This window comes from Pezoporus occidentalis, unplaced genomic scaffold, assembly GCF_034315485.1.
Source record: "Pezoporus occidentalis ecotype Australia unplaced genomic scaffold, CSIRO_AGI_Poc_V1 ctg110, whole genome shotgun sequence".
In the NCBI taxonomy this organism is placed as follows: Eukaryota; Metazoa; Chordata; class Aves; order Psittaciformes; family Psittacidae; genus Pezoporus; species Pezoporus occidentalis.
In genome coordinates this window covers 1,952,213-1,977,074 of record NW_026912887.1, presented here as the reverse complement: position 1 = coordinate 1,977,074, position 24,862 = coordinate 1,952,213, and the positions used below count along the sequence as shown (strand labels likewise).

At 44.0% G+C, this 24,862-nt stretch overlaps 1 protein-coding gene across 3 annotated transcripts in view; it reads left to right on the top strand.

Annotated features, from left to right (window-relative positions):
• Window positions 1-387: 387 nt before the first annotated feature.
• GTF2I (general transcription factor IIi) overlaps window positions 388-24,862 on the top strand; it is an 81,073-nt gene continuing 56,598 nt past the window's right edge. For 2 of the 3 annotated variants that reach the window (XM_062632120.1, XM_062632112.1), the window contains exons 1-3: window positions 707-769; window positions 13,086-13,191; window positions 14,585-14,723. In XM_062632120.1, the coding sequence (XP_062488104.1) occupies window positions 768-769; window positions 13,086-13,191; window positions 14,585-14,723 (247 nt within the window). In that variant the 5' untranslated portion in view covers window positions 707-767. Of the gene's footprint in view, window positions 394-706; window positions 770-13,085; window positions 13,192-14,584; window positions 14,724-24,862 lie in introns of those variants that run through there. The other variant, XM_062632104.1, reaches the window with a different exon arrangement.

Genomic DNA, 24,862 nt, shown 5'->3' with positions numbered 1-24,862 from the left:
TTGGGACTGGGTGAGCTTTAAGTCCCTTTCCAACCCAAACCACTGCCGCTCACACACGTTCCAGAGCCTCCACCACAGGACCCCCCCTCCCCGCTCCCGTTGCCGCGCGGTGCACGCCGGGAGCTCAGTCCATTTCCCGCCCCTCGGTCAGATCCCGCCGCCGCCATCGGACTGCGGCTCCCGGCGTGCCCCGCGCGGGACGCGCCTGCGCGGCCGGGGCTCCTCGGACAAAAACCTCCCCCTCCGGCTGCGTTCCCCTCACCGGAGCGGCGCTGGGCTCAGCCCCCGACCGTGAGGGAGAAGAGCAGGGCCGTGTGGCGGCCGGACCCATCGCCGCCGCTGAGAGCCCGCGGGGAAACCGCCTCCCAGGAGGACTTGGGAGCCCGGCGGTGGGTGAGTGGGAGGGCGGGACCGGGCCCCGCCGGTACCAGGCGGGAGGGGAACGGCACCGTTATACCGCGGGTCGCTGAGGGAAGGCCTCCCCCTCCCTCAGCGCGGTGGGGCCGCATCCCCCGTGGGGCTCTGGCTGTGTGGGTGGGAAATGGCGGGGCGCGGTACGCAAAGGGCTCTGTGAGCCCTTCCTCACACCTTCCTGAGGGGTGGCGGTGGGGCCTGCACCGGGACCCCGCACCCTCCCAGGTCGGGAAGCGGCTCGTTGCGCACCGCGGTGCCGGGTACTCCACCAGGGATGGGGTGGGCATGGACCAGGACCGAGCCCCTTGTGTGAGCCGCTGCCCGAGCCCTGGGGTGGGGGTGCCGGGCAGCTCATGTGAGGAGTTCCTGCAGTCGCATGCAGCTCGCAGGAGGATTTTATTGATTCTTTTATGTTGAAACCTAGAGGCCTTTAGGGCTTCTTTTCCCCCCTTCTATATACCAGGCACCCGAGTCTTACCCCATAGGTGGCTGATCTGCACAGAAGCCGCTGTCAAAGGGAGCAGGTTACCTGGGGGGAATCAGAATCAGCTCGGTTGGAAAAGACCTTTAAGACCAGCAAGTCCAAGCTTTACCCCAGCACTGCCAAGGTCACCAGTAAGCCACGTTGCTGAGGGCCTCATCTACACAGTTCGTGAACCCTTCCAGGGATGGTGACTCCCAGGGCAGCCTGTTCCGATGCCTGACCACCCTTTCATTGAAGACGTTTTTCTTAATATCTAGTCTAAGGGGCAGGAGAACTCGGCAGAGATACCCAGAGGGTGCTCCTGCACACTGGCTCCTTGAGGCTGGAGTTCATTCAGGGTGGGTTTTTGTGCAGCAATGTCTGTGTTCCAAAGGACCTGCCTAGCCAGCAGCAGAGAGTTGTTATAGAAGCCTATAAACCTGATGTTTAAGGGAGGTCAGTGTAAAGTCATACACCTGTCTGGATGTGTAACATGATCCGCCTCTCTTGGATTAATGACAGAGTTTTTAGTTATCATGTTTTGGGTATCATCTCTTGTGTTTCTAGTTCTTTAATTGCAGGCTTAGTGTATAAGTTACTTGAGAGAAACATCCACATGGTGACTGTTTAATGAGTGCAACCACCCCCTTGTAAGCTAATTGTGTAGCTAAGGAGTTGTCAGTGCGTGCGAATCTTAGGGTTAAGAGCTTGCAATAAAGAGCAACTCTTAGACTCTGTTTATAAACATGTCTAGGTTTTTTTTCTACTTGCCTAACTTGAACTGTGCAATTAAAATAACCCCTATGAAACTTCTTAAAGGATAAACAAAAGTAAAGGCTTATAAATCCATTAGGTAAATTAGATGATATAAAAGTTTGTCCCCACCATATGGACTGGTAAGAGGCTACAGTCACTTCTTTGTCTTGTCAATCAGCACATAAGAACCTTTTCATAGAAGTTTCATTGAAGCTCGTGTTCCTCTGTGTCCTGGGTTCAGCAGTAGCAGTCATTTTTCTCTTTCTTAGTAGCTGGTGCAGTGCTGTGTTTTTGACTTTCGGCCTGGGAGCAGCGCTGATAACACTGATGTTTTTAGTTGCTGCTAAGTAATGTTTAGTCTGACCAAGGACTTTGTGAGCCTCATGCTCTGCCAGGGAGGAGGGAAAGCCAGGAGGAAGCAGAGACAGGACACCTGACCCAAACTGACCAAAGAAGTATTAAATACCGCAGCATGTCATGTCCAGGGTGTAAAACTGGGAGCAGTGTCCTGGGTTCAGCAGTAGCAGTCATTTTCTCTTTCTTAGTAGCTGGTGCAGTGCTGTGTTTTTGACTTTCAGCCTGGGAACAGCACTGATAACACCAATTGTTTTAGTTGTTGCTAAGTAATGTTTACTCTGACCAAGGACTTTGTGAGTCTCATGCTCTGCCAGGGAGGAGGGGAAGCTGGGAGGAAGCAGAGACAGGACACCTGACCCAAACTAGCCAAAGAGATATTCTATACCACAGCACGTCATGCCCAGGATGTAGAACTGGGGGCAGTTACCCGGAAGGGCTGGATCACTGCTCAGTCAGGCTGGATATCGGTCAGCGGGTGGTGAGGTGTTGTATTCTCTTCCCTTGTTACTTCCTTTATCATTATTGTTATTGGTGGTAGTAGCAGTGGTTTGTGTTATACCTTAGTGTCCTGGGTTCAGCAGTAGCAGTCATGTTTCTCCTTCATGGTAGCTGGTGCAGTGCTGTGTTTTGACTTCCAGCCTGGGAACAGTGTTGGTGATACTGATGTTTTCGGTTGTTGCTAAGTAATGTTTACCCTGACCAAGGACTTTGTGAGGCTCATGCTCTGCCAGGGAGGAGGGGAAGCCGTGAGGAAGCAGAGACGGGGCGCCTGATGCAGGCTAGCCAAAGAGGTATTCCATACCACAGCACGTCATGCCCGGGGTGGGGGGTAACTGGGAGTTACCCAGAAGGACACGGGCTTCTGGGTGGGACTCGTTTCTTGGCTGGTGGTATTGTATTCTCTTCCCTTGTTATTTTCTCTTATCATTGTTGTAGTTGATAGTAGTGGTGGTGATTTGTGTTGTACATTGTTTGCTGGACTGTTCTTGTCTCAGCCCGTGGGAGTTGCACTCTTTCAATCCTCCCCCCCGTTACTCCGGGAGCGGGGAAGGGGAGAGCTCTGGGGGGTGGGGTGGTGGGCCTAGACTGCTTCCAGCCCGGCGCCACTCCCTGGGAGTGAGTGAACAAGCTGTCTGGCTAGGGTTTAAACCACAACAGTTCTTTTGGTGCCCAACGTGGGGCACGAGGGGTTGAGATGAGAACAGTCCAGCAACCAATGTACAACACTGTCCTGGGTTCAGCAGTAGCAGTCACGTTTTTCCTTTGTGTTAGCTGGTGCAGTGCTGTGTTTTGACTTCCAGCCCGGGGACAGTGTTGGTGAAGCCGATGTTTTCGGTTGTTGCTAAGTGATGTTTACCCTGACCAAGGACTTTGTGAGGCTCCTGCTCTGCCAGGGAGGAGGGGAAGCTGTGAGGAAGCAGAGATGGGGCGCCTGACCCGGGCTAGCCAGGGAGGTATTCCATACCACAGCACGTCATGCCCGGGGTGGGGGGTAACTGGGAGTTACCCAGAAGGACACAGGCTTCCGGGTGGGACTCGTTTCTTTTCCCTTGTTATTTTCCCTTATCATTGTTGTAGTTGATAGTAGCGGTGGTGATTTGTGTTGTACATTGTTTGCTGGACTGTTCTTGTCTCAACCTGTGGGAGTTGCACTCTTTCAATCCTTCCCCCCCCCCCCCCCCGTTACTCCGGGAGCGGGGAAGGGGAGAGCCCCGGTGCGGGGGGTGGGGACACGGACCTCGATTGTTGTCAGCTCGGCACCACTCGCTGGGAGTGAGTGAATAAGTTACCTGACTGGGTTTAAACCACGACAAACACAAATCACGCCCGCTACCACCAAGGACAACAATGATAAGAGAAAATAACAAGGGAAGAGAATATGATACCACTGGCCAAGAAACAAGTCCCACCCGGAAGCCTGTGTCCTTCCGGGTAACTCCCAGTTACTGGACTGTTCTTATCTCAACCCGTGGGAGTTAACATTCTTTCAATTCTCCTCCCCATCCCTCCGGGAGCAAGGTTTGGGAGGAAAGCAGGGGGGGAGTGAGCAAGGGCTGTGTGGCTGAGTTGCGAACTGGGCTTAAACCACGACACTCTGTAAGATTGAGTTTGTCATTGTCCTGGTTTTGGCTGTGTCCTGGGTTCAGCAGTAGCAGTCAATTTTTCTCATTGGTAGCTGATGCAGCGCTGTGTTTTGACTTGCAGCCTGGGAACAGCGCTGATAATGCCGATGTTTTCAGTTGTTGCTAAGTAATGTTTGCCCTGACCAAGGACTTTGTGAGGCTCATGCTCTGCTAGGGAGGAGGGGAAGCCGGGAGGAGGCAGAGACAGGCCATGTGACCCAAGCTAGCTAAAGAGGTATTCCATACCACAGCACCTCATGCCCGGTGTGGGGGTAACTGGGAGTTACCCAGAAAGACACAGGGTCTTCTGTGTCGGACTTGTTTCCAGGCAGGTGGTATTGTATTTTCTTCCCTTGTTATTTTCTCTTATCATTGCTGTCGGTGGTGGTAGCGGGGGTGATTTGTGTTGTACATTGTTTGCTGGACTGTTCTTGTCTCAGCCCGTGGGAGTTGCATTCTTTCGATTCTCCTCCCCATCCCTCCAGGAGTGGGGAAGGGGAGAGCTGTGGGGGAGGGGGTGGGGTGGTGGGCCTAGACTGCTTCCAGCCCGGCGCCTCTCACTGGGAGTGAGTGAATGAGCTGTCTGGCTAGGTTTAAACCACGACAGGCTGGGATAGTGTTAATTTTATTCCTAGTAGCTGTCATAGTGCTCTGGTTTGGCTTTAGTCTGAGAACAATGCTGATAAGCAGTGCTTATCCTAATCAAGGACTTTCCAGTCTCTCATGCTCTGCCAGTGAGGAGAAACACAAGAAAGTAGGAGGGATCATAGCCAGGATACCTGACCTGAACTAGACAAAGGGATATTCCATGCTATAGGACATCATGCCCAGTAAGTAAACTGGGGGGAGTTGTCCAGGAGGGCTGATCACTTCCTGAGGATGGGCTGGGCATCAGTCAGCAGGTGGTGAGCAATTGTACTGTGCAGGGCAAAGTTTATTCCTTCATTTCTCTCTCTTTATTTTCTATAGTTATTGTTGTTATATTGTTGTATCTTCAGTTATTGAACTGTTCTTTTCTCAGCCCTTAGGCTTTTACTTTTTTTTTTCTGATTCTCTTCCCTATCCTACTGGGGAATGGGGGAAAGCAAGTGAGCAGCTCTGTGGTACTTAGTTGCCAGCTGGGCTTAAACCATGACAGCAATTTTCTGACAGAAAGTTGCTGACACATTCCCAAACTCTTGCTTATGGGATTGACTTTTATTTCTGGTCTGGGGTCCTGGGTGGAGAGAGACTTCTAATAGGATTGACATAAATGCTTTAATTCTTAGAAGAACATGTGTAATAGATTCCATGAAAATCACTGTTCTGGTTCATTTGGTTAAATACAGTACTAGGAACAAGGGAGAAGATGCAGAATGAATTAAGTGACCAGATAGAGGAGCCTGATTACTGCTGTACAATGATTGGGTAATGAGTTTCACAGGTTTCCCAGGGTGGTCGGATGCATGCTAAGCTGGGCAGGAGCACACCAGCGTGGGCACAGGGTAGTTCACTGCATGAAGCTACTGTCTAAGGTGTATGCTTCAGTCAGTATGTAGCTGGCATCTGGATGATTCTTTCTTAAGGTGTTTGAACACAAATGGATGTTCATTGTCAGTTTAGCTCTTTGTGGGAACTCCAGAGAAATTGAAGGCATTTTGTTTGCTCTTAAATGAGTTTGACCCTTTTGATCCCTGTGACCGTTGCAGTATGACATAGAGATCCAAAGGACCAGCTCGCACTAGCAAGGATGACAATTTCTCACTCTGGAAAATGTGCTAGCACCAATTTGTTCTATTTAAATAAATACACATGAAGTTTAGACTAACTCACTTCTTGGATATTATGTGTAAGTCTTGATGGGCAGGAACTAAGGTAATTGTTACTCAACACGATCGTCATGTTGACTAAGTAAATGTAGTTACACTGGTAAAGACAAATTATTGGATGGTCAGGACTGCTGTGATTAATATTTTGTTTACGTGGTTTCACTGTAATTTATGAATGCCTTGGTGTTGCAGTGGGGCACTGCGTACTTAAACACTCCAAAACTCAGTGATTTGTTCCCCAGGTCTGTCTGGCTTTAATGCAGCAATGATTTTACACTAATGGCTTCTTAACTACTCCAAACTGGGTAATAAGTTCACTTCTATATAGTTGCCTTGTGAGGTACAAAGTTAAATACTGCATTTTCATTATATAACATCATTACATGATTGTTTACATTGGAATCTTCAATGAAAATCAAATTTAAATATCTCTTTGCAAACATACAGACTTATGAGAGAAATCAGGTGCTTCTAAAATAATAGTTGCTCAAATAGTGTTTTTCTTTTTTAATGTCTATGAAGAGTAGCAGAGCTACATCTAGGCTGACTAAAAGTCCTCAATCACGAGTATCACAAAACTACCTAGAAAAACGGGAATTAATTATTACTGGTTTTATTGGTTGAGTCTCAGAGTGGTGTAGTGAGCACTCCTAGCAAAGTGATGCTGGTTCTGTCAGACTTTGTGTTGTCTCTGTGCTCTCTGGTGTGTTGAGCACCAGGTGTTTCCCCCCAGAACTTTGTTGTTTGTTCGGGACCCTTTTTATCATTCTTGATGGCTTTTGGTTGCTGACCTTCTGCATGGCTGCCCTTGAAGGTAAAAAAAAATAAAGCAAGCTTAAGTCAGTGAGCACTACAGTAGGGATCTGGGACGGCGTGTCGCTTTACAGCGAGATCATGTTACCAGGTTGCATGCTTCTGCAAATCCTTTCATTAACTGGAGTGGGATGTGCTGTTGTAAGTAGTTGCTGGTGGGTTTTGTTGGGGTAGGCCTTAATATAGAACATTTGGTGCTGAATCTTGATGTTGCTGCTGTGAGTTAAATCTGTGTGGTGGGAGATGGACTGAAATGGTGACAGCAAATGTCCCAGCTGCTGTGTTTAATGGGTCACTGTTGCTGCACTTGTAATGGTGTGGGGTGTGAATGAGAAAAGTATGCTTCCCAGGAAGCTGCTCCTCGGGTGAGACTGTGAGTGCCACATCTGTATTCCTGGTGTCTCAGACTGGAAAGTGATATAGCTAAAGGCTAGGGAGATAAATACACTATATTTTTAGTGAGCAAAAGAGCAAGACGACTGACTTGAATCGTGATGTGCACCTTTCCTGAATCGGCCACTTTGCTGTTCCAGGTAAGAGGCTGGGAAAAAAGGCAAAAGAGATACTTCAGGGAGTATGTGAGGGGGGACAAGGGCAGAGCTTCCCTGGTACATTAAAGCTTCTTCAGGGCTGCTCTGCTGTACTTCAGAGTTATTTTTATTCATTCTGGGGGTGAGAGGGGTAATAGCCTGGGTTCTGCCTTAGCTAACAGCTGACCAGGCATATGTACATGATGACTTCTGTAGCCACTGAGTCCAGGTTTGTATCTCCAAGGGAGCCAACTTCTATCTGGAGGAGCTGACAGTAAGCCAGAAAAGAGTTTGAGTTGACTGAATGCCCTCTAGTATCTCCATATTGTCTTTCCTTCCTGCTCCTGATGCCAGGAAGCTTAACCCTATCGGTTTTGGTGTAGGCTGTAAGCAGAGTTAAAATCTGTCAGACCTGCGTCTGCCTCTTTGCATTGGATTGAGCTGCCTCTGAACATCTGGAGCTGCTTTTGTTTGGTATGGTCCAGTAGTCTTTGTATTTCAAAACAGGCTGGTCCTCCACAGAGGTAACATGGATGTTGCTCATCCTAATTGATTCGTAATCCATATGCACCAGATGCAGATGGTGAAGAACTGGCAATGTTTATGTGGAGGAACTCCCAGATCCTTTGCTTCTGTATCTCATGGGCTACAGCTGGTAAAAATACTTCCTTTCAAAAAATAGCTGCATGTGTCTGAAGCTAGGGCTGTCAGACAGTCTGAGCACCCTTGCTGTAAGCTTGTTTTGTTTCTGCTCTGTGTGAGCAGTTTAGTGGTTTGGAGGAGCTGAAAATTGTTCCTTATGGATTATTTGTATAATTTTATGATGATCAGTGACATGACATAAGAAGGAAAATAGGGCATTCTAACAGGATTGTGTAGGTCAGCTATGAACACACATTGGAAAGTGAAGATGACAATCTCCTAAATCTGTATGTACTGCGGCTAGGGTGGATGTGTGTCCTGTGTTCAGCAGTAGCAGTCATTTTTTCTCCTTCTTGGTAGCTGGTGCAGCACTGTGTTTTTGACTTTTGGCCTGGGAACGGTGCTGGTAACACCGATGTTTTTAGTTACTGCTCAAATGTTTGGTCTGGCCAAGGACTTTGTGAGCCTCATGCTCTGCCAGGGAGGAGGGGAAGCTGGGAGGAAGCAGGGACAGGACACCTGACCCAAACTGACCAAAGAGGTATTCCATACCACAGCACGTCATGCCCAGGATGTAACTGAGAGTTACCCTAAGGGCTAGAGGACTGCGGGGTTGGAGGAGGTATTGGTTGGTGCTTGGCTGGGCTGGGGGGGGTGAGTTATCGGTCGGCGGGTGGTGAGGTGTTGTATTCTCTTCCCTTCTTATTTTCTTTATTATTACTGGTGGTAGCAGCAGTGGTTTTGTGTTATACCTTAGTTACTAAACTGTTCTTATCTCAACCCGTGGGAGTTGCATTCTTTTGATTCTTCTTCCCATCCCTCTGGGAGCAGGGGGAGGGCAAAAAGGGGGGGAGTGAGAGAGCGACTGCATGATTTATGGCTGACTTTGTTTAAACCACGACAATGTGTTACAGAAAATCAGAAGACCCAGTGGTGGCAGGTTTGCATCCCAACAGTTTCTCTGCTAGGTTAGGTCAGAACTATCAACCTTAACTCCCTCTGAAACAAGAGATCACTCAACCAAATTTTAGGAAAAATAACCGTTTTTCAGCCAAGATCCTTTTAAAAAGATTCATTGCACTTAACAGCTTGTGCATATTAATCTGTACAGTTTGGAAAGAACCAAATTCTCTCCTTTGTCAGAAGGCCAATATTTTGGCAGAGTTAAGTATGCTGAAATTGTGCCCAGAAGGCAAGGAAGCCCATGGGTGAAAGCTGCAGCAGCCAAGAAGCAGTGTAGCTTTGTTAGATTTGGTTTTCTGTAGGGGTATATTTTCTTATGTTCCTTTTTATTCCAGCTTTGTAATGAAATGTGTGCTGTTGTACTCTGCTAGAATAACTTTTTTTTTCCCTGAAATATCAAAAGTGACCCCTGGGGATCTAGCAGGAGCTGGGCTTCTTTCCCCTAAGGAGCAGCAGATCTGCAGTGATGCATAGGATCAACTCATATTTTGGGGTTCTTAAGAGTTACCTTCTGTGACAGGATTTGATTTAGTGTTGTAATATGAGGTAAGGGGTTAGTGTAGAGAAACTTGCTTTGGCATCTGCAGCTACTTTCCCGGAGAGTAGCAGGCAATGGATAGATTTATCGTTTGAGGAATACCCACTTGCACTGCATCTGACGAAGGGTTGTTGGTATTGCTTATTAAGGCTTTTCTCTAAGAAATGCCTATTCCTTCATCCCTGCCCTAATTTTCCATGTGTCCTCTATATGCTTAACTAAAAGCTTTTCTTCATAAAGCTTAATTATTTTTTTCTTTTCCTTTTTATGTGTCTGACGAGTAACTTCTAGAGAGAGTATCCATTTCAGGTGCATTTATAGAGTTTGGCATGTGTGCCCCTGGATGAGTACAGGGAAGATGGAAAGAAACTGCATTTTGTGGTTTTGTTCTCTCTTGCCTTGAGTATTTCTATTTTTTGTGTCTTAAAGAAGAAGCCAGAAAGAAACATGGGGAGTGAGATACATGATGGTTTGATTTGGCTTCCTGAAAAGCCACTTGTTATTTTGTCCTTGGCTTTCTCCTTGTAAAAGCAAAACACAGAGGGTTTTCTAGCAATATATCCTGGTGACCTTCTCATCAGACAGTGTGCTGGGTATGTCTGGGATAATTTTCTTTGTAGCAGCTGGTATGGAGCTGTGTTTTGGGTTTGTGCTTGAAACAGTGCTGTAATTCAGGGATGTTTTTGTTATTACTGCTTCTGAGTGGTGCGTAGTTGCTGTCTGGAGTTAAAAGGCAGCCAGGAATGTCTAAATGCTACATCCTTGGTACTTTACCAGAGTGTTTTGCAAAGCTTTATTCATTGTTACAAGCCTTTAGGTGGGCAAAGGCTCATCTTGGCACAGTTAAGCTGAAGGATTTATATGTAATTATAACTAATATTAACTGATCTGGAAGTTCTTTTTTAGCGATATGTGATTAAGATTAATAGATACATCATAAGTGGTACTCTGGCAGCCACCTATAATTGTTCAAAGGATGGTTTTTAAATTGGCCTTTTTGTGTAGCATGTTGGTAATGGGTGTTACGCTTTTCCCAAGCCTTTGCAGGGGGATTTGTGTGACAACAAAATGGGGTCAAGATATGGGGTGTTGTGTGACCATGTTGGGCAGTGGGGTTGTCACACAACTCTCTAAGAGCTTGGTAATGCAGCCAGGTTCATAAGATCTACTCTTTTTAGATCTACATTTATTCCTTCAAATAATAAACACTGTCCAGTGGTACAGATATAGTGGAGAAAACTGTTGTTTTAAATGGAGAAACTGGCAAAATGTGTGTGGGAAATCTTTTGCGTCTGACTTGCTGTCATGTAGGTAGGAAAAATATTGTTGTGGTGCCATGGTGCAACAGAATGTCTCTTGACTCTACATTAAACACTGATCTGGCACCATGCAAACTGTTAAAGAATGGGTATCCTAAAAATACAAGACACTTTATGCTTTGGAATGACTCTTCCAAATGGTATTAGAAAAGCAGCCCAGTGATAACATTACCCAACTCCCGATCCAAATGTTATTCCAAAATACTAAAGCTGTGGCCTCATGTACAGCACTAAAGGAACCCGGGATATGTTGTCTTCTCTGCAGAGTCAGGGTGGCTGTCTGTGGGGCTGTGCAGTGAATCAAGCTAGGACCTGGTCCAGTGGAGCAGTTTTCTACCCTGTTCCCTGGACAAGCTCCCTGCCTGTGGATCAGAAACCAGCTTCCACGGATAGGAGAAATTCTGGCATTTCTCTGATATTCATCTTCAGCCCTCAGGTGATTGCTAGAATTTTCTTCGTTTGTTTTGTGGATAAGATACCTCTGCAAAATAGAAAGTAAGTTAACTCTTGTTTTTACACCACATGATTTTTCACCTAGAATCGGGTAGGTGTGTATGTTTGCCATTGCTGTCTTGGGAGATGTTGAACTTGATGCAGAACAACTGCATCAGACAATGAATGGAGACATGGGAGGAAGGGAAAATGTGTAGCTATGATCTCTCATCTGTAATACCAGATTGTTAAGATATGTTAAAAAATCTAAAAGCCATCATGTTTAAAATCACTGTCCGCATCCCAACCCTAAAGGAGCTCCAAAGATGAGCTTGAGAACTCTATTAGGTATCAAAAATAATGGCCCAGTGAAGACTGATTTATGTCATGTCATACATAATTTTCATTTCCCTCTGATATTCTGTAAGCAATAAGATGCCCTTCTTCCTTTGTAGACTAATCCCGTCAGCTTCTGCCTCCCCATCCCCAGCTGACCCTTTCTTAGGTTACTGAAGCAATCAACATCATTCAGCAGTTGGTACTGATTTATATTCACTTTTGAAGTTCAGCTCCTTTCCCAGGCCTGGTTAAGGACCTGTTTGCCTACCCCTAGATGTAGCAGGCACTGGTGGTCAAACCTCGCATCCTCAAACAGCTGCTGACTGCCACTGCCACTTTATCCATAGCTGTTTTAAAGCTGTTTAGGCCTTGCTGGTCTGTGCCTTGAGAGCTGAAAGGCTGCTGGATGTCTGTTGTGAGCTTGCAGTCTTCCTAGCTTTTATTGTTTTCCCTCCAATTTGTAGTCTAAAGTGCTTTAAGTCCTGTCAAAGGAACAACACACAGTGCCATTTATTCCAGCGTAAGTATTATCACATGCAATGGTTATTTGTGCTTCCTTGACTTATCTGCACATCTAATAGGCTGCACATCACCTTTGAAAACTCAAGCTGTGTTGTGTGTCCAAGTTCTACGGGAGCAGCAAGCTGTCTCATCAGGCTGTTGTGAAATGTCTCATTTATCTGAGCTGTCTTGACTTTTAAAGTGATTCTTCTCAAGACTTGTGCATGGAGTAACACCTAAATCTACTGGTTTTCCTCCAGGCATGTCAGGTTATTGCTTTAGATATGTATAAGCATAACAAGTTGCAACACTCTGATAGGAAAATGTGCTCTTACCAGCTGCTATATGCATTCTTGTACAGGCGATTCTGCAATCGGAAGCATAAACAACCCCTGGTTATTACTTAAATAATTGTTACTACTTAATTAAGTTGAAAGTCTCCTGAATGACACACAGAAAATAGGTTAAAATCCCTTTTCTTGTCACTGCTGAAATTCAGTTTGTAATGTTAGCACCTTAATTGGGACTACTTTGCTTTGGACTTAATGCTACAACTAAAGAATATGCAAATAAAAATGTCATGTTCTGTTACTGCTCCTGCAGTTTCCGAGGCTGTGATCTTGGGGCAGGGTGGTGTCTGCTTGTTTTGAGCTAGGCCATAATAATTACAGGGAGGATTGTTCTAATACTTGTCTCATAACTATGATTTGCCATTTCTTTTTTGTATGTTAATGCCAGTGGGTTTTGCTTTGTTTAGGCTGCTGGAGTTGGAAACATGCTTAGGAAGAAAAATCAATGTAAATTTAGCTTATAATTTAATATACATCTTTCTAAGCACAAAGAGTTTGTAGACTAGTCATGGCACAGCATTTTAACTCTTGAATGTTTAGCTCCAGCTTTGGATGAAACAGCAGGAAGCATTAAAGCACAGAAGAGCAAGGACTTCCTGTTAATTTACCTGTATATTTGCTTGGTGGGGTGTGTTCTGGGGTTTTGAATAGTTTTTGATCTTTGCTTGCTTCAGAGGCGTTAGTTTTCTTGCACTGCTGTGGGTATCTGAACAGGGTTATTTTATTTCATTTTATAGGAAGAAAATGGCCCAAACTACTGCACCAGCAACATCCATTCGTGATAAGGATTTCTCTGAAAGCAGAATGGTGATTACATTCCTCATGTCAGCACTTGAGTCAATGGTTAGTAGAGAAATTAAGCAGCTGCATCATTACTCTCTTGGCATGTGCAGGATTACACCACCACATTGCCTCCTCTGGGGAGCAGGAAAGGTGTAATTTCATCTTCACCTTACTGTGTGCTGTCCAACCTGCTGTTAACTCTGTCTCTTTGCTTATGGAAAATCATGCTAACAGTCTTAGCAATCATCTTGTTTCTTGTTGTGATGTGGTTGTTTTAAAAATTATTTTGTCAAATAAACAGGAAATAATTATTGATTGCTCAGGTAGAGTGTGGTTGAAAGGCAAGAATCTGTTCTGGTCTTTGCCTTCTGTAATACAGGGTGAATAAACGCTCTTGAGGCTAAAGCCTTGTCCTCAACTGCTGTACCAATTCAACAAAACTTGTTCAGAAAAGACGTTTGTATTTAGTTGGCCTATCATCCGTTTTGTAGAAGTTATTTAATCATTGTGTTGTGGGGTTTAAGTTTGGCCCAGGGCTGTGAGTAGAAATGTTTGCCCTGTTTTCATAAGGTTGAGGCACTGTCAAATATTTGGTTCTTTAAAATCATTTTCTTAAATGATAAGAACAAAAATTTCCTTTTTAGCAATGGAACTTGAATGGGATGGTTATAAAGTAATTGATTGCAAGCCTTTTTTTCCAATGTCTGTATTCAATTCCTAAAGGTTTTGTGTCACTTTTTGCTCTTGCGCTGCAGTAGGTGGTGTTTTTATAGGTTGCAGTAATCTCTGATTTGAGTTCCTAGGAGTAATTGACTTCTTGTGATCCCTTCTTGATGGTCTCGCTAATTTTCTTAGGATCTTTGCTCTCTCCCTGTGCCACAGGCTTCTTACTTCACTTCTTTGCCAGAAATTTCTCCCAGCAGAATGCATGTAGGCGTTCACAGGGAAGGTGCATTCCTTCTGCTCAGGAGGAATTCACCTGAGCCTGAGCACAGCAGGTGGGACGAGGCAGACTGCAGGCAGCTTTCCTGCTCACAACCACACCTTTCTGAACAAACATGATGTGTGATAAGCCTGCTGTGACTGAACAAACTCCTGTACGCTCTGTTGAAAGTTGCAGTAAGACACTCAATATAATTATCTAACAGGGAAGTGATAATTTCACATGGATTGATGTCATAAATCACTTTAATTAAAAACAGTGCAATCTCTGAGTCTACACAGGGCCTTAATTTCCCTAATGCATCTACAATGCTTTTAAGATTCCTGATGAAAAGCACTTCAGATGTATAAATTATCCTTTGCCAATCGCTGATGTTATGTTACTCGCAATACCTTCTGAAGGGTGGATGCTGGCAGCTGAAGTAGTAACTGTTTTACATGATACCACATATATTTCTATTAACTGTACTCTTAACTATAGTAATAAAAGCTTTTGTTTTTCTTTTTATAGTGTAAAGAACTTGCCAAGTCCAAAGCAGAAGTTGCCTGTATTGCTGTGTATGAAACAGATGTGTTTGTAGTTGGAACTGAGAGAGGAAGAAGCTTTGTCAATTCTAGGAAGGATTTTCAGAAGGATTTTGTTAAATACTGTAAGTTCCAATGTTGTGTTTTTATATTTCACAAGCTGTGTAATGTGTTTTGCATAATACTAATAACTTTTGGGAGCAAAGGTCTATATATCATGGCTACATGGTATAATTATGTTGACTATAGCAAAACCAGCTGTTTAAGAACATAAAAATGATCAGTAACAGTGGTCTTGTTTGGAGTGTTATTTCAACTGTGGATGAAAATGGTTTGTTTTTTTTTTCCTTACATAATGTGACAAACTAGTACAGAGAAGTATTAGACTTACACCACATCCTGCATTTCCTAGTACATGTTAATTTTTCTTTGCAATTCCTCTAAATCTTGCACTGGCAAAGGCTGGATGTCACATTCAACAGGTAGTGGACTTCTGTCAGCTCACATGGGCCTGGTTCTTCAGATCCCTTCATGCCTTATTAGAGCAGATGCACGTTTTTTGACAAGATATTTTTATGTAGCTTTTCTATATCACTGTTACTTACTAGACAGAAAGATGTATTTATATCATAATGACTTAAAATCACATCTGCATTACACACATCTAGGGTGTGCTTTTTGTTTAATTTCAGTTTTATAGTAAGACAGTGGGACTTAATGGTTTCATAAACCCTTATCTATTGAGTATAGGACAGTATTTTTAGGATATAGGTTTCAAGGTTTCAGACTCTTTCGTGAAGAATTGATGTGCTCACTTAGGAAAGTGATGTCGATGGACACTGCTCAATAACAAAGTTTACCTGCATAGGGAAAGGAAGAAGATGCAAGTTCAAGAACAGAGAGAAGAATCACTGGGGGGGGGGGGGGGGGGAGTTTGGGAGTTTGGGCAACAGCTATAAAATATTCTGGTTTGACTAATTAAAAACTGCTTGGAAAGCAACTATGTTTAACATGTAATAAACATTTGCTTCTCAGAATGCTTTTGTTGCTAGCTAAGTTTCTCCTGGAGGTTTTGTCTGGAGGCTGTTCGTTTGTGGTGAGGCTCTGGATTTTTGCCACTGTCCTGCTTGCTTGGACAATGACTTCGTGTGCAAAAGTATATTTACTCTAAGGAAAGACACCCCAATGTTGCATTGTAACAGATAATTGATATCAAAATGCAGAATTACAGCCTGACTGAGGCAGTGCTCCCATACTGGTATTTGTGAAAACTGTTAGCTGAATTATGGGGGAAGTTCAGTTTTTCACCTTATCTCCTCTTTTTGCTTGTTATTGTCCCTTAAAGGACTTCCCTGAGATCCTACATACTTTTTTTTATTGCCAGTACAGTGGTACTATGGGCCCTGATATACAGGAGACTGTATACTGGGTATATCCATTGGTAAGGAGTCTGAAATAACTGGGATTTGGTGTTTAATCCAGGGAAGCACTGGCTTCTCATCCGTGCTTATGTTTGAATGTATCGTGTCCATGTGTTCAAATTTTACATCAGAACTGATAATCCTGATCCTTTGCTTTACTCCAGTTACAAGATACTTGTTCTTGGGCAGTGATTTTTTATGCTGTCAGACTGATGAGATGAAACAGTATCCACTTTGGACACAGTGTTTTTGTTCTGCTTCTTGCAGAACATAGGGGCGTAAATCCGTCTGAATAAAGCCAACTAACCTCATTGCTATCATGATACGCACTTCACTAAGTGCGTATCCCCTGTTCTTCCTGGAGAGTTTTGGTGCTGGAGGTAGTTTCCTCCTGTTGCTGACAAAGGTGTCTATAATTCCAGAAAACCTGACTCAGAACACAAGTTTTTAGGAATAATAGCATTACATATTCCTGGTGATGCTGGTTCCATCACTGCCTCTGACAACTTTGAGGTCTTGATGAAATTTATAGTGTAATATCTTTTGATCCAAAACTTAGAACTGTGGAGGCAACAGTGCCTTTCCTTTAGCACCTCATGTCCTCAGTTAAATGTGAGAGCTAGCAATAGACAGTGTTAGTTGCAATTTTAGTAGGTCCTTTGGAAATGCCCAGGAAGGCCACAGTTCTGTGTGGTTTTAATACATTAGACTTGGGCCCTTTTTGTTCCTTTCTGATGGATAAAGGCTTCCAAGCAATTCTTACAGGGCTGTTAGAATGAAACTGTTAAAAATCCAGCTGGGATGTTGGCCTCTGGAACATGTGGTGCTGACAATATGGAGAATTAGCTCTCCACTTGTGTGGGTCTCTTAATTTCTCTGTAAATCTGGAAACAAGTGTGGCTACTAAGCATTCCTCTGGTTATGTTTGACTGTTACGACAAGCCAGCATGTGTCTCCAGTCCTTACTTCCGCTTTTCCCACAACTCTTGTGTGTAGTTCGAGTAAATATGAAGAGCTTTCCAGCATTTGGAGGGCTCAGGCTTCAAGCCTGCTGTTACTTTTAGTAATAAGTATAATTTAGCCCACTAAATTGATGAAATGTGCACATAAGCTTTATGAAGGTAGTAGCATCTATGCTTTCTAGGAGTATAGGGCAGATAAAAATAACAGCAGTTCAGTGGCAGCAGCACTGGGGTTGAGTTTCCTGTGGCTTTCATTCTTGAGGATTTTCACCCACATGGGTTTTCTAATGCCTAGTGCAGGGAAGAAGTCCTGCACATATCTCATGTACTGTGGTACCCTAAAAAAATGCATTAAAACAAATTATAGCAATGTTTTGGGCTTTTTAAAAAAATATTAATATGGGTTGTGTAGTGAGTGTTGAAGAACCAGTCAACAGGCAGTAATTATTTAAAATTGGGGCAGATAATGTATTCTTCTGACATGTGCTTAATGAAGAGGGCTGTAAGCCGTGTCTTACAGTGAAATGGTATGTTTCAATAAGTGTAGCACTGTGTTGTGCTTGTATGTATAACACGTAGCTTAAGTAACCTACAGTGAGTTACTCTAAGCCTGTGTAAGTTTATATTGTACATAAAAGTGTATTCTTCCAGTGCCTGCTTATATTCAGAGTATGGACAAGCATGGATACTTGTGCCCTGTAAGGAATCAAGATCATACACGTCTTGCTCTACCAGTGCCCCTTTGTTTTAGTTGAAGTCTACTGTGTGGTCCTTAGTTCCTCTTGGATGGCCTCAGCAAGATGAAGTGCCTCCTTGCTCTCTGGATTTCTGTGGAGTTATCATCTGTCCTGAACAGGAAGACCTGTTGCTGGCAGGTGTCTCAAGAATGCTGTTTGCTTCATATATTCATCTGCATCATCTTGGCAGTTTCCCTTGAGTTTCGGTTAAGGCTTGGTGTCAGCTCTGTGGAATTCACTCTCATTTGATTGGAACTGGAGGTGGTTTATAGCACAGACAAAAAAAACCCAACCAGATGAGACTTCATCATCCTCAGGTTGCATTTGACTGTGTCGTGGTTTAAACCCAGTCAGGCAACTCGTTCACTCACTCCCCCCCTTCTTTCCCTCCCCCTGCTCCTGGAGGGACAGAGGGGAGAATCGAAAAGAATGCACCTCCCACGGGTTGAGATAAGAACGGTTTAGTAACTAAGATATAACACAAATCACTACTGCTACTACCAATAATAACAACGATAAAGGAAATAACAAGGGAAGAGAATACAACATCTCCCCACCAGCCAACCGATAACTTGCCCCCCCCTCCGACCAAGCACTGACTGATATCTCCTCCAACCCTGCAGTCCCAGCCCTTCTGGCTGACTCCCAGTTACATCCTGGGCATGATGTGCTGTGGTATGGAATACCTTTTTTGCTAGCTTGGGTCGGGTGTCCTGTCTCTGCTTCCTCCTGGCTTCCCTTCCTCCCTGGCAGAGCATGAGGCTCACAAAGTCCTTGGCCAGACCAAAACATCAGGTCTAAAGTCAAAACATAGCACTGCACCAGCTGCCAAGGAGAAAAATGACTGTTAACTGCTGAACCCAGGACAGACTGTCAGGTGAATATCAGAACAGCTTCCTCATTTGAATACCTTTTTGGTCATCTGCTCTGGACTTTGAGAGAGATGTGTTTTCTGTAACATCTGCCAAGGAACTGATTGTTCTCCAGGAATCCTGGTTGCCTCTGCTAGCATTTCCAGTGGTCCCGGCTGTTGGACCGTTGGTATGTAGGTCTCACAGAAACATAATCCTGTGAGTTCTGCAACTTTCTGTCAGCTCTCTCAGTGATGCTGCTTTTTCCTTCTGTGGTGCCAGGGCTCTGGGCTCACTTGCCTGAGGTGGGGCCATCTTGCTTCTGTAGGTGGTTCATCTTGGATGATAGGTTCTTTATTAGCAGCCTTCATTTTCCTTCTAGTGGCCTTATGTTTCCATGCTGATCTTAACTGCATCTGATACGGGCCAGAGTTTGGCTTCAAGTCCTGCTAGAGACTTTATTTCAGCGTCTTTCATTCTTTTTACCTGTACCTGCATGTCCATCCAGCCACAGGTTGTAAGAACTCCTTGTAGCTTCAAGAATGCTTAGAATCCATATGTTTTTAATGGGCACAACTGTTCCTCCTGCTCGTGATGAAGGAATGGCACACGATGCTCCAAGGACCTTTTGGGAAAGATTGCTCAGCTTTGGCTCCTCAGTATCTTTGGTGTGTGGATTACTGTTCCATTTTGGATATTCTTCATCATCTGTAGGCAAGTAAAATGACTCTTCGCATAAACTAGGTTGCTGGAGCATCTGTAGCTAGGCTTCTGTCTCATTGAATTCTTCTGGCCTTTGAGCAAATACAAGTATCAGGTTTTCTGGGGAGGTCTTCATCTGACATTGTGCTCCCTTATCTCTTTCTCTGTTACTATTGTAATGCTTCAGCAGTTTAGAGGTGGATGGAAAAAGCAAACAAAACCAGAAACCTGAAAGGCTGGTTTAAAAACAAAACAAACTCAAAACTGGCAAGTTCTGAACTGGACTGGCAACTGTTTGACTACTTTGGCCTGCTGTAATTTCTGTCTGAATACCTACAGTTGGCATTTCTGGGCTTGCAGTAGCTTGCCCCAATAGTCTAGAGAAGATTAAGCATCTCTGGCTGAAGTTATACCTCATCTGGGGTCTTAGTATGGCAGATGTCAGCCTCCTACTCCATAGCTGAAATTACAGCCATGCAGTGACTGTCCTTGCTTCAGGGTTTGGCATCCACAGAAGCTGCTGTTCACTGTGCAGGATCTCTTCTCTGTGAAGAATGAAGGCTTCAAATACACAAAAAGACTACAGGGCAATCCTTTGGTCTTTGGGGGTACGTAAATGGGATTCTAAGTACATCACATGTACATTGGCGGAGTGTCAGTCTGCTCCATCCCTAGCTGTTCATCCCCATAGGCTGGAGGATGCCTGTGTGGGATTTAAAGCAAAGTTGCTGCCTGGACCTTGTCTTCAGGCAGCCTCTTCCCAGCTATGCCAAAGAGGTGCAACTCACTTCTGTCTCTGCTTTCTGTGTTCCAGTCAGTGTCAGAATTTTGAGCTGCTCCTAAGGATTCTCCTCATGAAATCATACTCTTGCTGTTCAGTGAGTGACAGAAATAGTTTTCCTCACATTAAATGTTAATGTTTAACTATGACTACATGGGACAAAGCTGCTCAGGTGTTGCTAGAGGCTGTTTTGCATCTCCAGCTCTGATGCTGCAGCATAGCAAAAGTGCTGCCAGTGAACGTGATGGCTTTGCTCACTTCAAGACATCTCCAGCAGTAAATATGAACTCTGTGGTTGGTGTCTGCATGAGGACTTTCCTACAGAGGAGTTTGTGGCACTGGCTGGAGTCATCCCCTCTCAGAAAGTGCATATGGATGCGCAGCCCGGAAGTCCAACTGTTTGAAGGCAGTAGCTTCTTTTGTTTTTCCATCGTCTTACACTGGTTTTTACTGACATGCACTCCAAATTGCCTAATACATTTTTTCAGACTGGAGGAATCTTGTGAAATCAGTCTATACTTTTGTGATTGAAGCTTAAAGAATGTTAATATTCTCCATTGCATTGCTACAGGTGCAATTAGTTCTAATACTGGCCATAATAGTAATGCCAGCAACAGGGCCAGATCCTTAAGGCAACTTAGGTACCTAAAAATCTAGAGCAAGGCTTCTGAAAGTCTTGCATCTTTCTCACATCACCTCTACCTGTAGGCATCTAAATAGCTCATCAATCAGTGGGATTGTCTTGAACTGTGTTTTCTTTGTAGATGACAGTATCAAAAAAACATGGTGTAGAAACACATGACTGAAGCTTTTTTTTTTTTTAACCAAAGCTAAGTAAAGAGTATAGCATGTTGGTATAAATACAAATTTCAACATGCTGAAGCTCTGTTTGGCATGTTACTGCTTTCATTTTTTCTAATGGATGAAGCTGTTTACGTGTTTGTGTATCGTCTGTGTACTTTCACAATAAGCAATGCTGAACAGACTGTGGTATTTCAGGCCTGAGAGCATCATGCACAGATCGTGTATTTAGGAGGTGAGGGGTGGGAGTCAAGCTACAGTAGTGTGACTATTTTTATTAACTCAGTAGCTTTGGTTTAATTTTAGAATTGTGCTTAAAAATGTCTTTGCAATCTGCTGAGATAGCCGCTGACACTGCAGCATGCTAGTTAGTGCCTGTGATGTACTGCTGGTCTGGATGTAGTGTTTCTATGGTACTTTATATGGATGTTCCAGTAATGATGGAAATAAAGTAGTAATACACTTGATCTGCTTCTTCCTACCTATTGTGATTACCTCTGTGTTCTGTATATTTGTCATGTCTGTAGGAATTCAGAAGCAGTATCTAAATGGGGTGTTTAGCTTTTCAGCTCTAAAGCAGAATGTATCAGACTTGAAATTGAGTAGACTGAATCCTCTGACCTGTATGGAAGCAGCCTAATATCTTTCCAGTATTACTCTAATAAAAGAGGGCATTAGTGGGTCTAACTGCTACTGATTGTGTCCTCATTGTAATATCTAAATGACAGTCCTCATCTTTGTCTCTGATTATCTGCTATGCTTTTATAGTGATGGCCTGGGTTTAGCAGTAGCAGTCAGTTTTTCTCCGTCTTGGTAGCTGATGCAGCGCTGTGTTTTGACTTGCAGCCTGGGAACAGCGCTGATAATGCCGATGTTTTCAGTTGTTGCTAAGTAATGTTTGCCCTGACCAAGGACTTTGTGAGGCTCATGCTCTGCTAGGGAGGAGGGCAAGCCGGGAGGAAGCAGAGACAGGATACCTGACCCAAGCTAGCCAAAGAGGTATTCCATACCACAGCACATCATGCCCGGTGTGGGGGTAACTGGGAGTTACCCAGAAGGACACGGGGTCTTCTGGGTGGGACTCGTTTCCCGGCAGGTGGTATTGTATTTTCTTCCCTTGTTATTTTCTCTTATCATTGCTGTCGGTGGTGGTAGCGGTGGTGATTTGTGTTGTACATTGTTTGCTGGACTGTTCTTGTCTCAACCCGTGGGAGTTGCATTCTTTCGATTCTCCTCCCCGTCCCTCTAGGAGTGGGGGAGAGCCCCCAGGGGGGGCCTTGATTGCTTCCAGCCCGGCACCACTCACTGGAAGTGAGTGAACAAGGTGCCTGGCTAGGGTTTAAACCACGACAAGTGAAAATACTATAACTAGCTGACATCTTTTTGGTGTTGCCCAAAATAACACAAATGCAGCTAGTTTAAAAATACAACTTTCTGATGATGATGTGCCAGTATGGAAACTGGTTTCCCACAGTCATTTACTTTGGCCCTAAACTAACCCATAGCCAGCTGAGACTTTGGTGGCTTTTGCTGCTCCTGAAGCTACAGAATACTTTGGAAGAGAAAGGAGTCATTGAATTGTAGACCTAAATAGTAAGTTAAAGAAGAAGAGTCAGGCGGAGGATCCCAACAAAGCACTCGTACAGTTTCATGTCTGCCCTCACTAATGTTACTATTTTAAATACAGATGGAGGGCTGTATCTATAATTCTTGCTTTAGATTTGGTCTTCCAATGCACTTCGAAACAGGTACACTTTATGGAGTGTGCAGCAGGAAAAAAGGATTTTGGAATAGTTGCTTTTTAAAGCTGTGACTGTCCGGATGGTTTTCTGTTACCAAGCCAGAGCTGTTTTACACCTCTGTAACTCTTGATCTCTTTTTTTCATGCCAGATTTCCTTCCAGCTGTTTGGGAGCGGCCTCTTTGAAACAACCTCTGCTAAATTCTGTTTCAGTATCTGCTGGAACAGGTTCTTCCTAGTCACCTTCATGGGAACTAGCTCAGCTGTGGCTCTCAGTTATGTTTCTGAGTTTTCACCTCCCTTTTTGCGCAGATGACTTGGAATATCTTGTACTTCTCCATATTGTAAGAACAGAAGAGGTTGCTGCTGGCTACACTGACTGTAGCCCATCACCTTTTCTCAGACTAATTATGCTGGCAAACATGATGTTTAACAAGGTTTTAACTCCTGTGTCTGTCACTTGGGAGTTAAGACCTTGCCTCTCTGCTAGTGGAAGGGATCACATGAGTGCATTCTGTGAGCCAGGTTGCATCATGCCTGTTCAGTGAGGTGTTAATGATTACCTGGCTGGCTCTGCCTGGGCTTAATTAAGCAGCAGTTTTATAACATTTTTGCTTGGGAGAGTTGTGGACATGGCAACAGCTGGCTTCTTGTGTATCTCCTTTCCTGTTCTGCATCCCTCTGTGCAAAATGGTCTTCTGCAGTTGGGCCCAGACCCCTGTGCCACTGTAAAACCTTGCATTGTGAGTTGGTTCTGGGAGTCCCCATCTCCAAGGATGCTACAAAGATGCCTGTAGTGTTCTGATTGCTAAAGTTTATGGAATATCTTTGTTTATTTAATAAAAAGCATGAAGCTTCAGATGTTCTTCCTAGAAAGCGAGGACACTTTATGACTGCCCCCAGCAGTCATTGTGACTGCCCCCAGCACTCTGGGCTTCTGCTTTCCCAGTCTCTTGAAGTATTTACACTGTACTCTGTTTATTGGAAGCACTAGTTCATATTTTGCATCTGTTTCTGCCCCACCTCTAGCTTTTGGGGGAGTTTATCTGTTGTGGTTGTAACTGCTTGATAAAGTACCTAATGTGTTCATTCTTGGCATTGCGAAAAGCTTTTTTGATTTAACATTTTGGTTTCAGTCACTGTCTATTTTGTATTTGCAGAATGTAGTTATGAGTTAAAGCATCTACCTTTGAAGACGTGATCAGTTTATTCTTGATAAATCGCATGCATAGGAATTAGTTCAAAGATAGCATTCCTAGCACTTGCCTAGCGGTTGCAGTTGCAAGTAATAACTCTAAAACCCAGAGCAATCATCCCTGTCTGTCTTGCTATAAGAGCTGCTTCTTTGTTTGCCATTGCTGTTTCCGTCTGAGCTCACTTAGTCCATCTTACCAGTCCTCTTCTGCCTGACCTTTTGAAATGCAAATAATGTAGGGTTTGAGCTGTCCCATGTTGCATTTCTCACAGTGTTCATTATGTATTCATATGTATATATATATGAATGTTATGTATTTATATGTATTCTCAAACACATGTTCATTAGCTGAACCCCACATTAACAGCCTAGATCTTCATGAAAGACTTGGAAATGTCGTTTAGCTTTACCTTGTGGCCTGCTATACTCATCCTTTGCTTTTCTACTATTGTTCTTCCTTTTCCCAAGTTCTCAAAATGAAAAGAAAGATTCATTTTCAAAACCTCTGTTACACAATTAGACACAAGTTATTTTTAAAGTGTTTTAGAAGCTCACTTTATGCCTCTCTTCCTGAGGGGTGCTTCCTTTGCTTCCATCCTGCTAAGAGCTAGTTTAAAAAACTTTCTTAGTAAGTTCAGTCACATTTCAGTGGAGACCACCCATCTCGTCTCATCAGAGTTGAAAACAGACAGAAAATTACAGTAGATAGCTGATCTGTTTGAAATTCCCTGGTTTCTAAATTCTGCCTCAGGTGATTTGCTTTTCTTGTGGTTTAAGTGATCCTTTGATAATCCTGAAATGATTTCTCTTTAATTTGAAGTTATTGTCTAATTTCCTGAACTGCAAAACTGGATGGCCTTAAAAAGCTCACAGATGAGCTGGGTGGATGCATTGCAAAACAAATCAAACAGCTTTTAGCTACACACGTTTACTTCCCTCTTTCATTGCTCATAGTTATTTTCACAGAGTAATTTTCCTTAAGCACAAATGGTAAAATGTAGGTACATGAGTGGTGTCACAAAATAATTGTTGCCCTTAAGTTGCCTCTCAGAGTGTCTGCACAGGGGTGACATT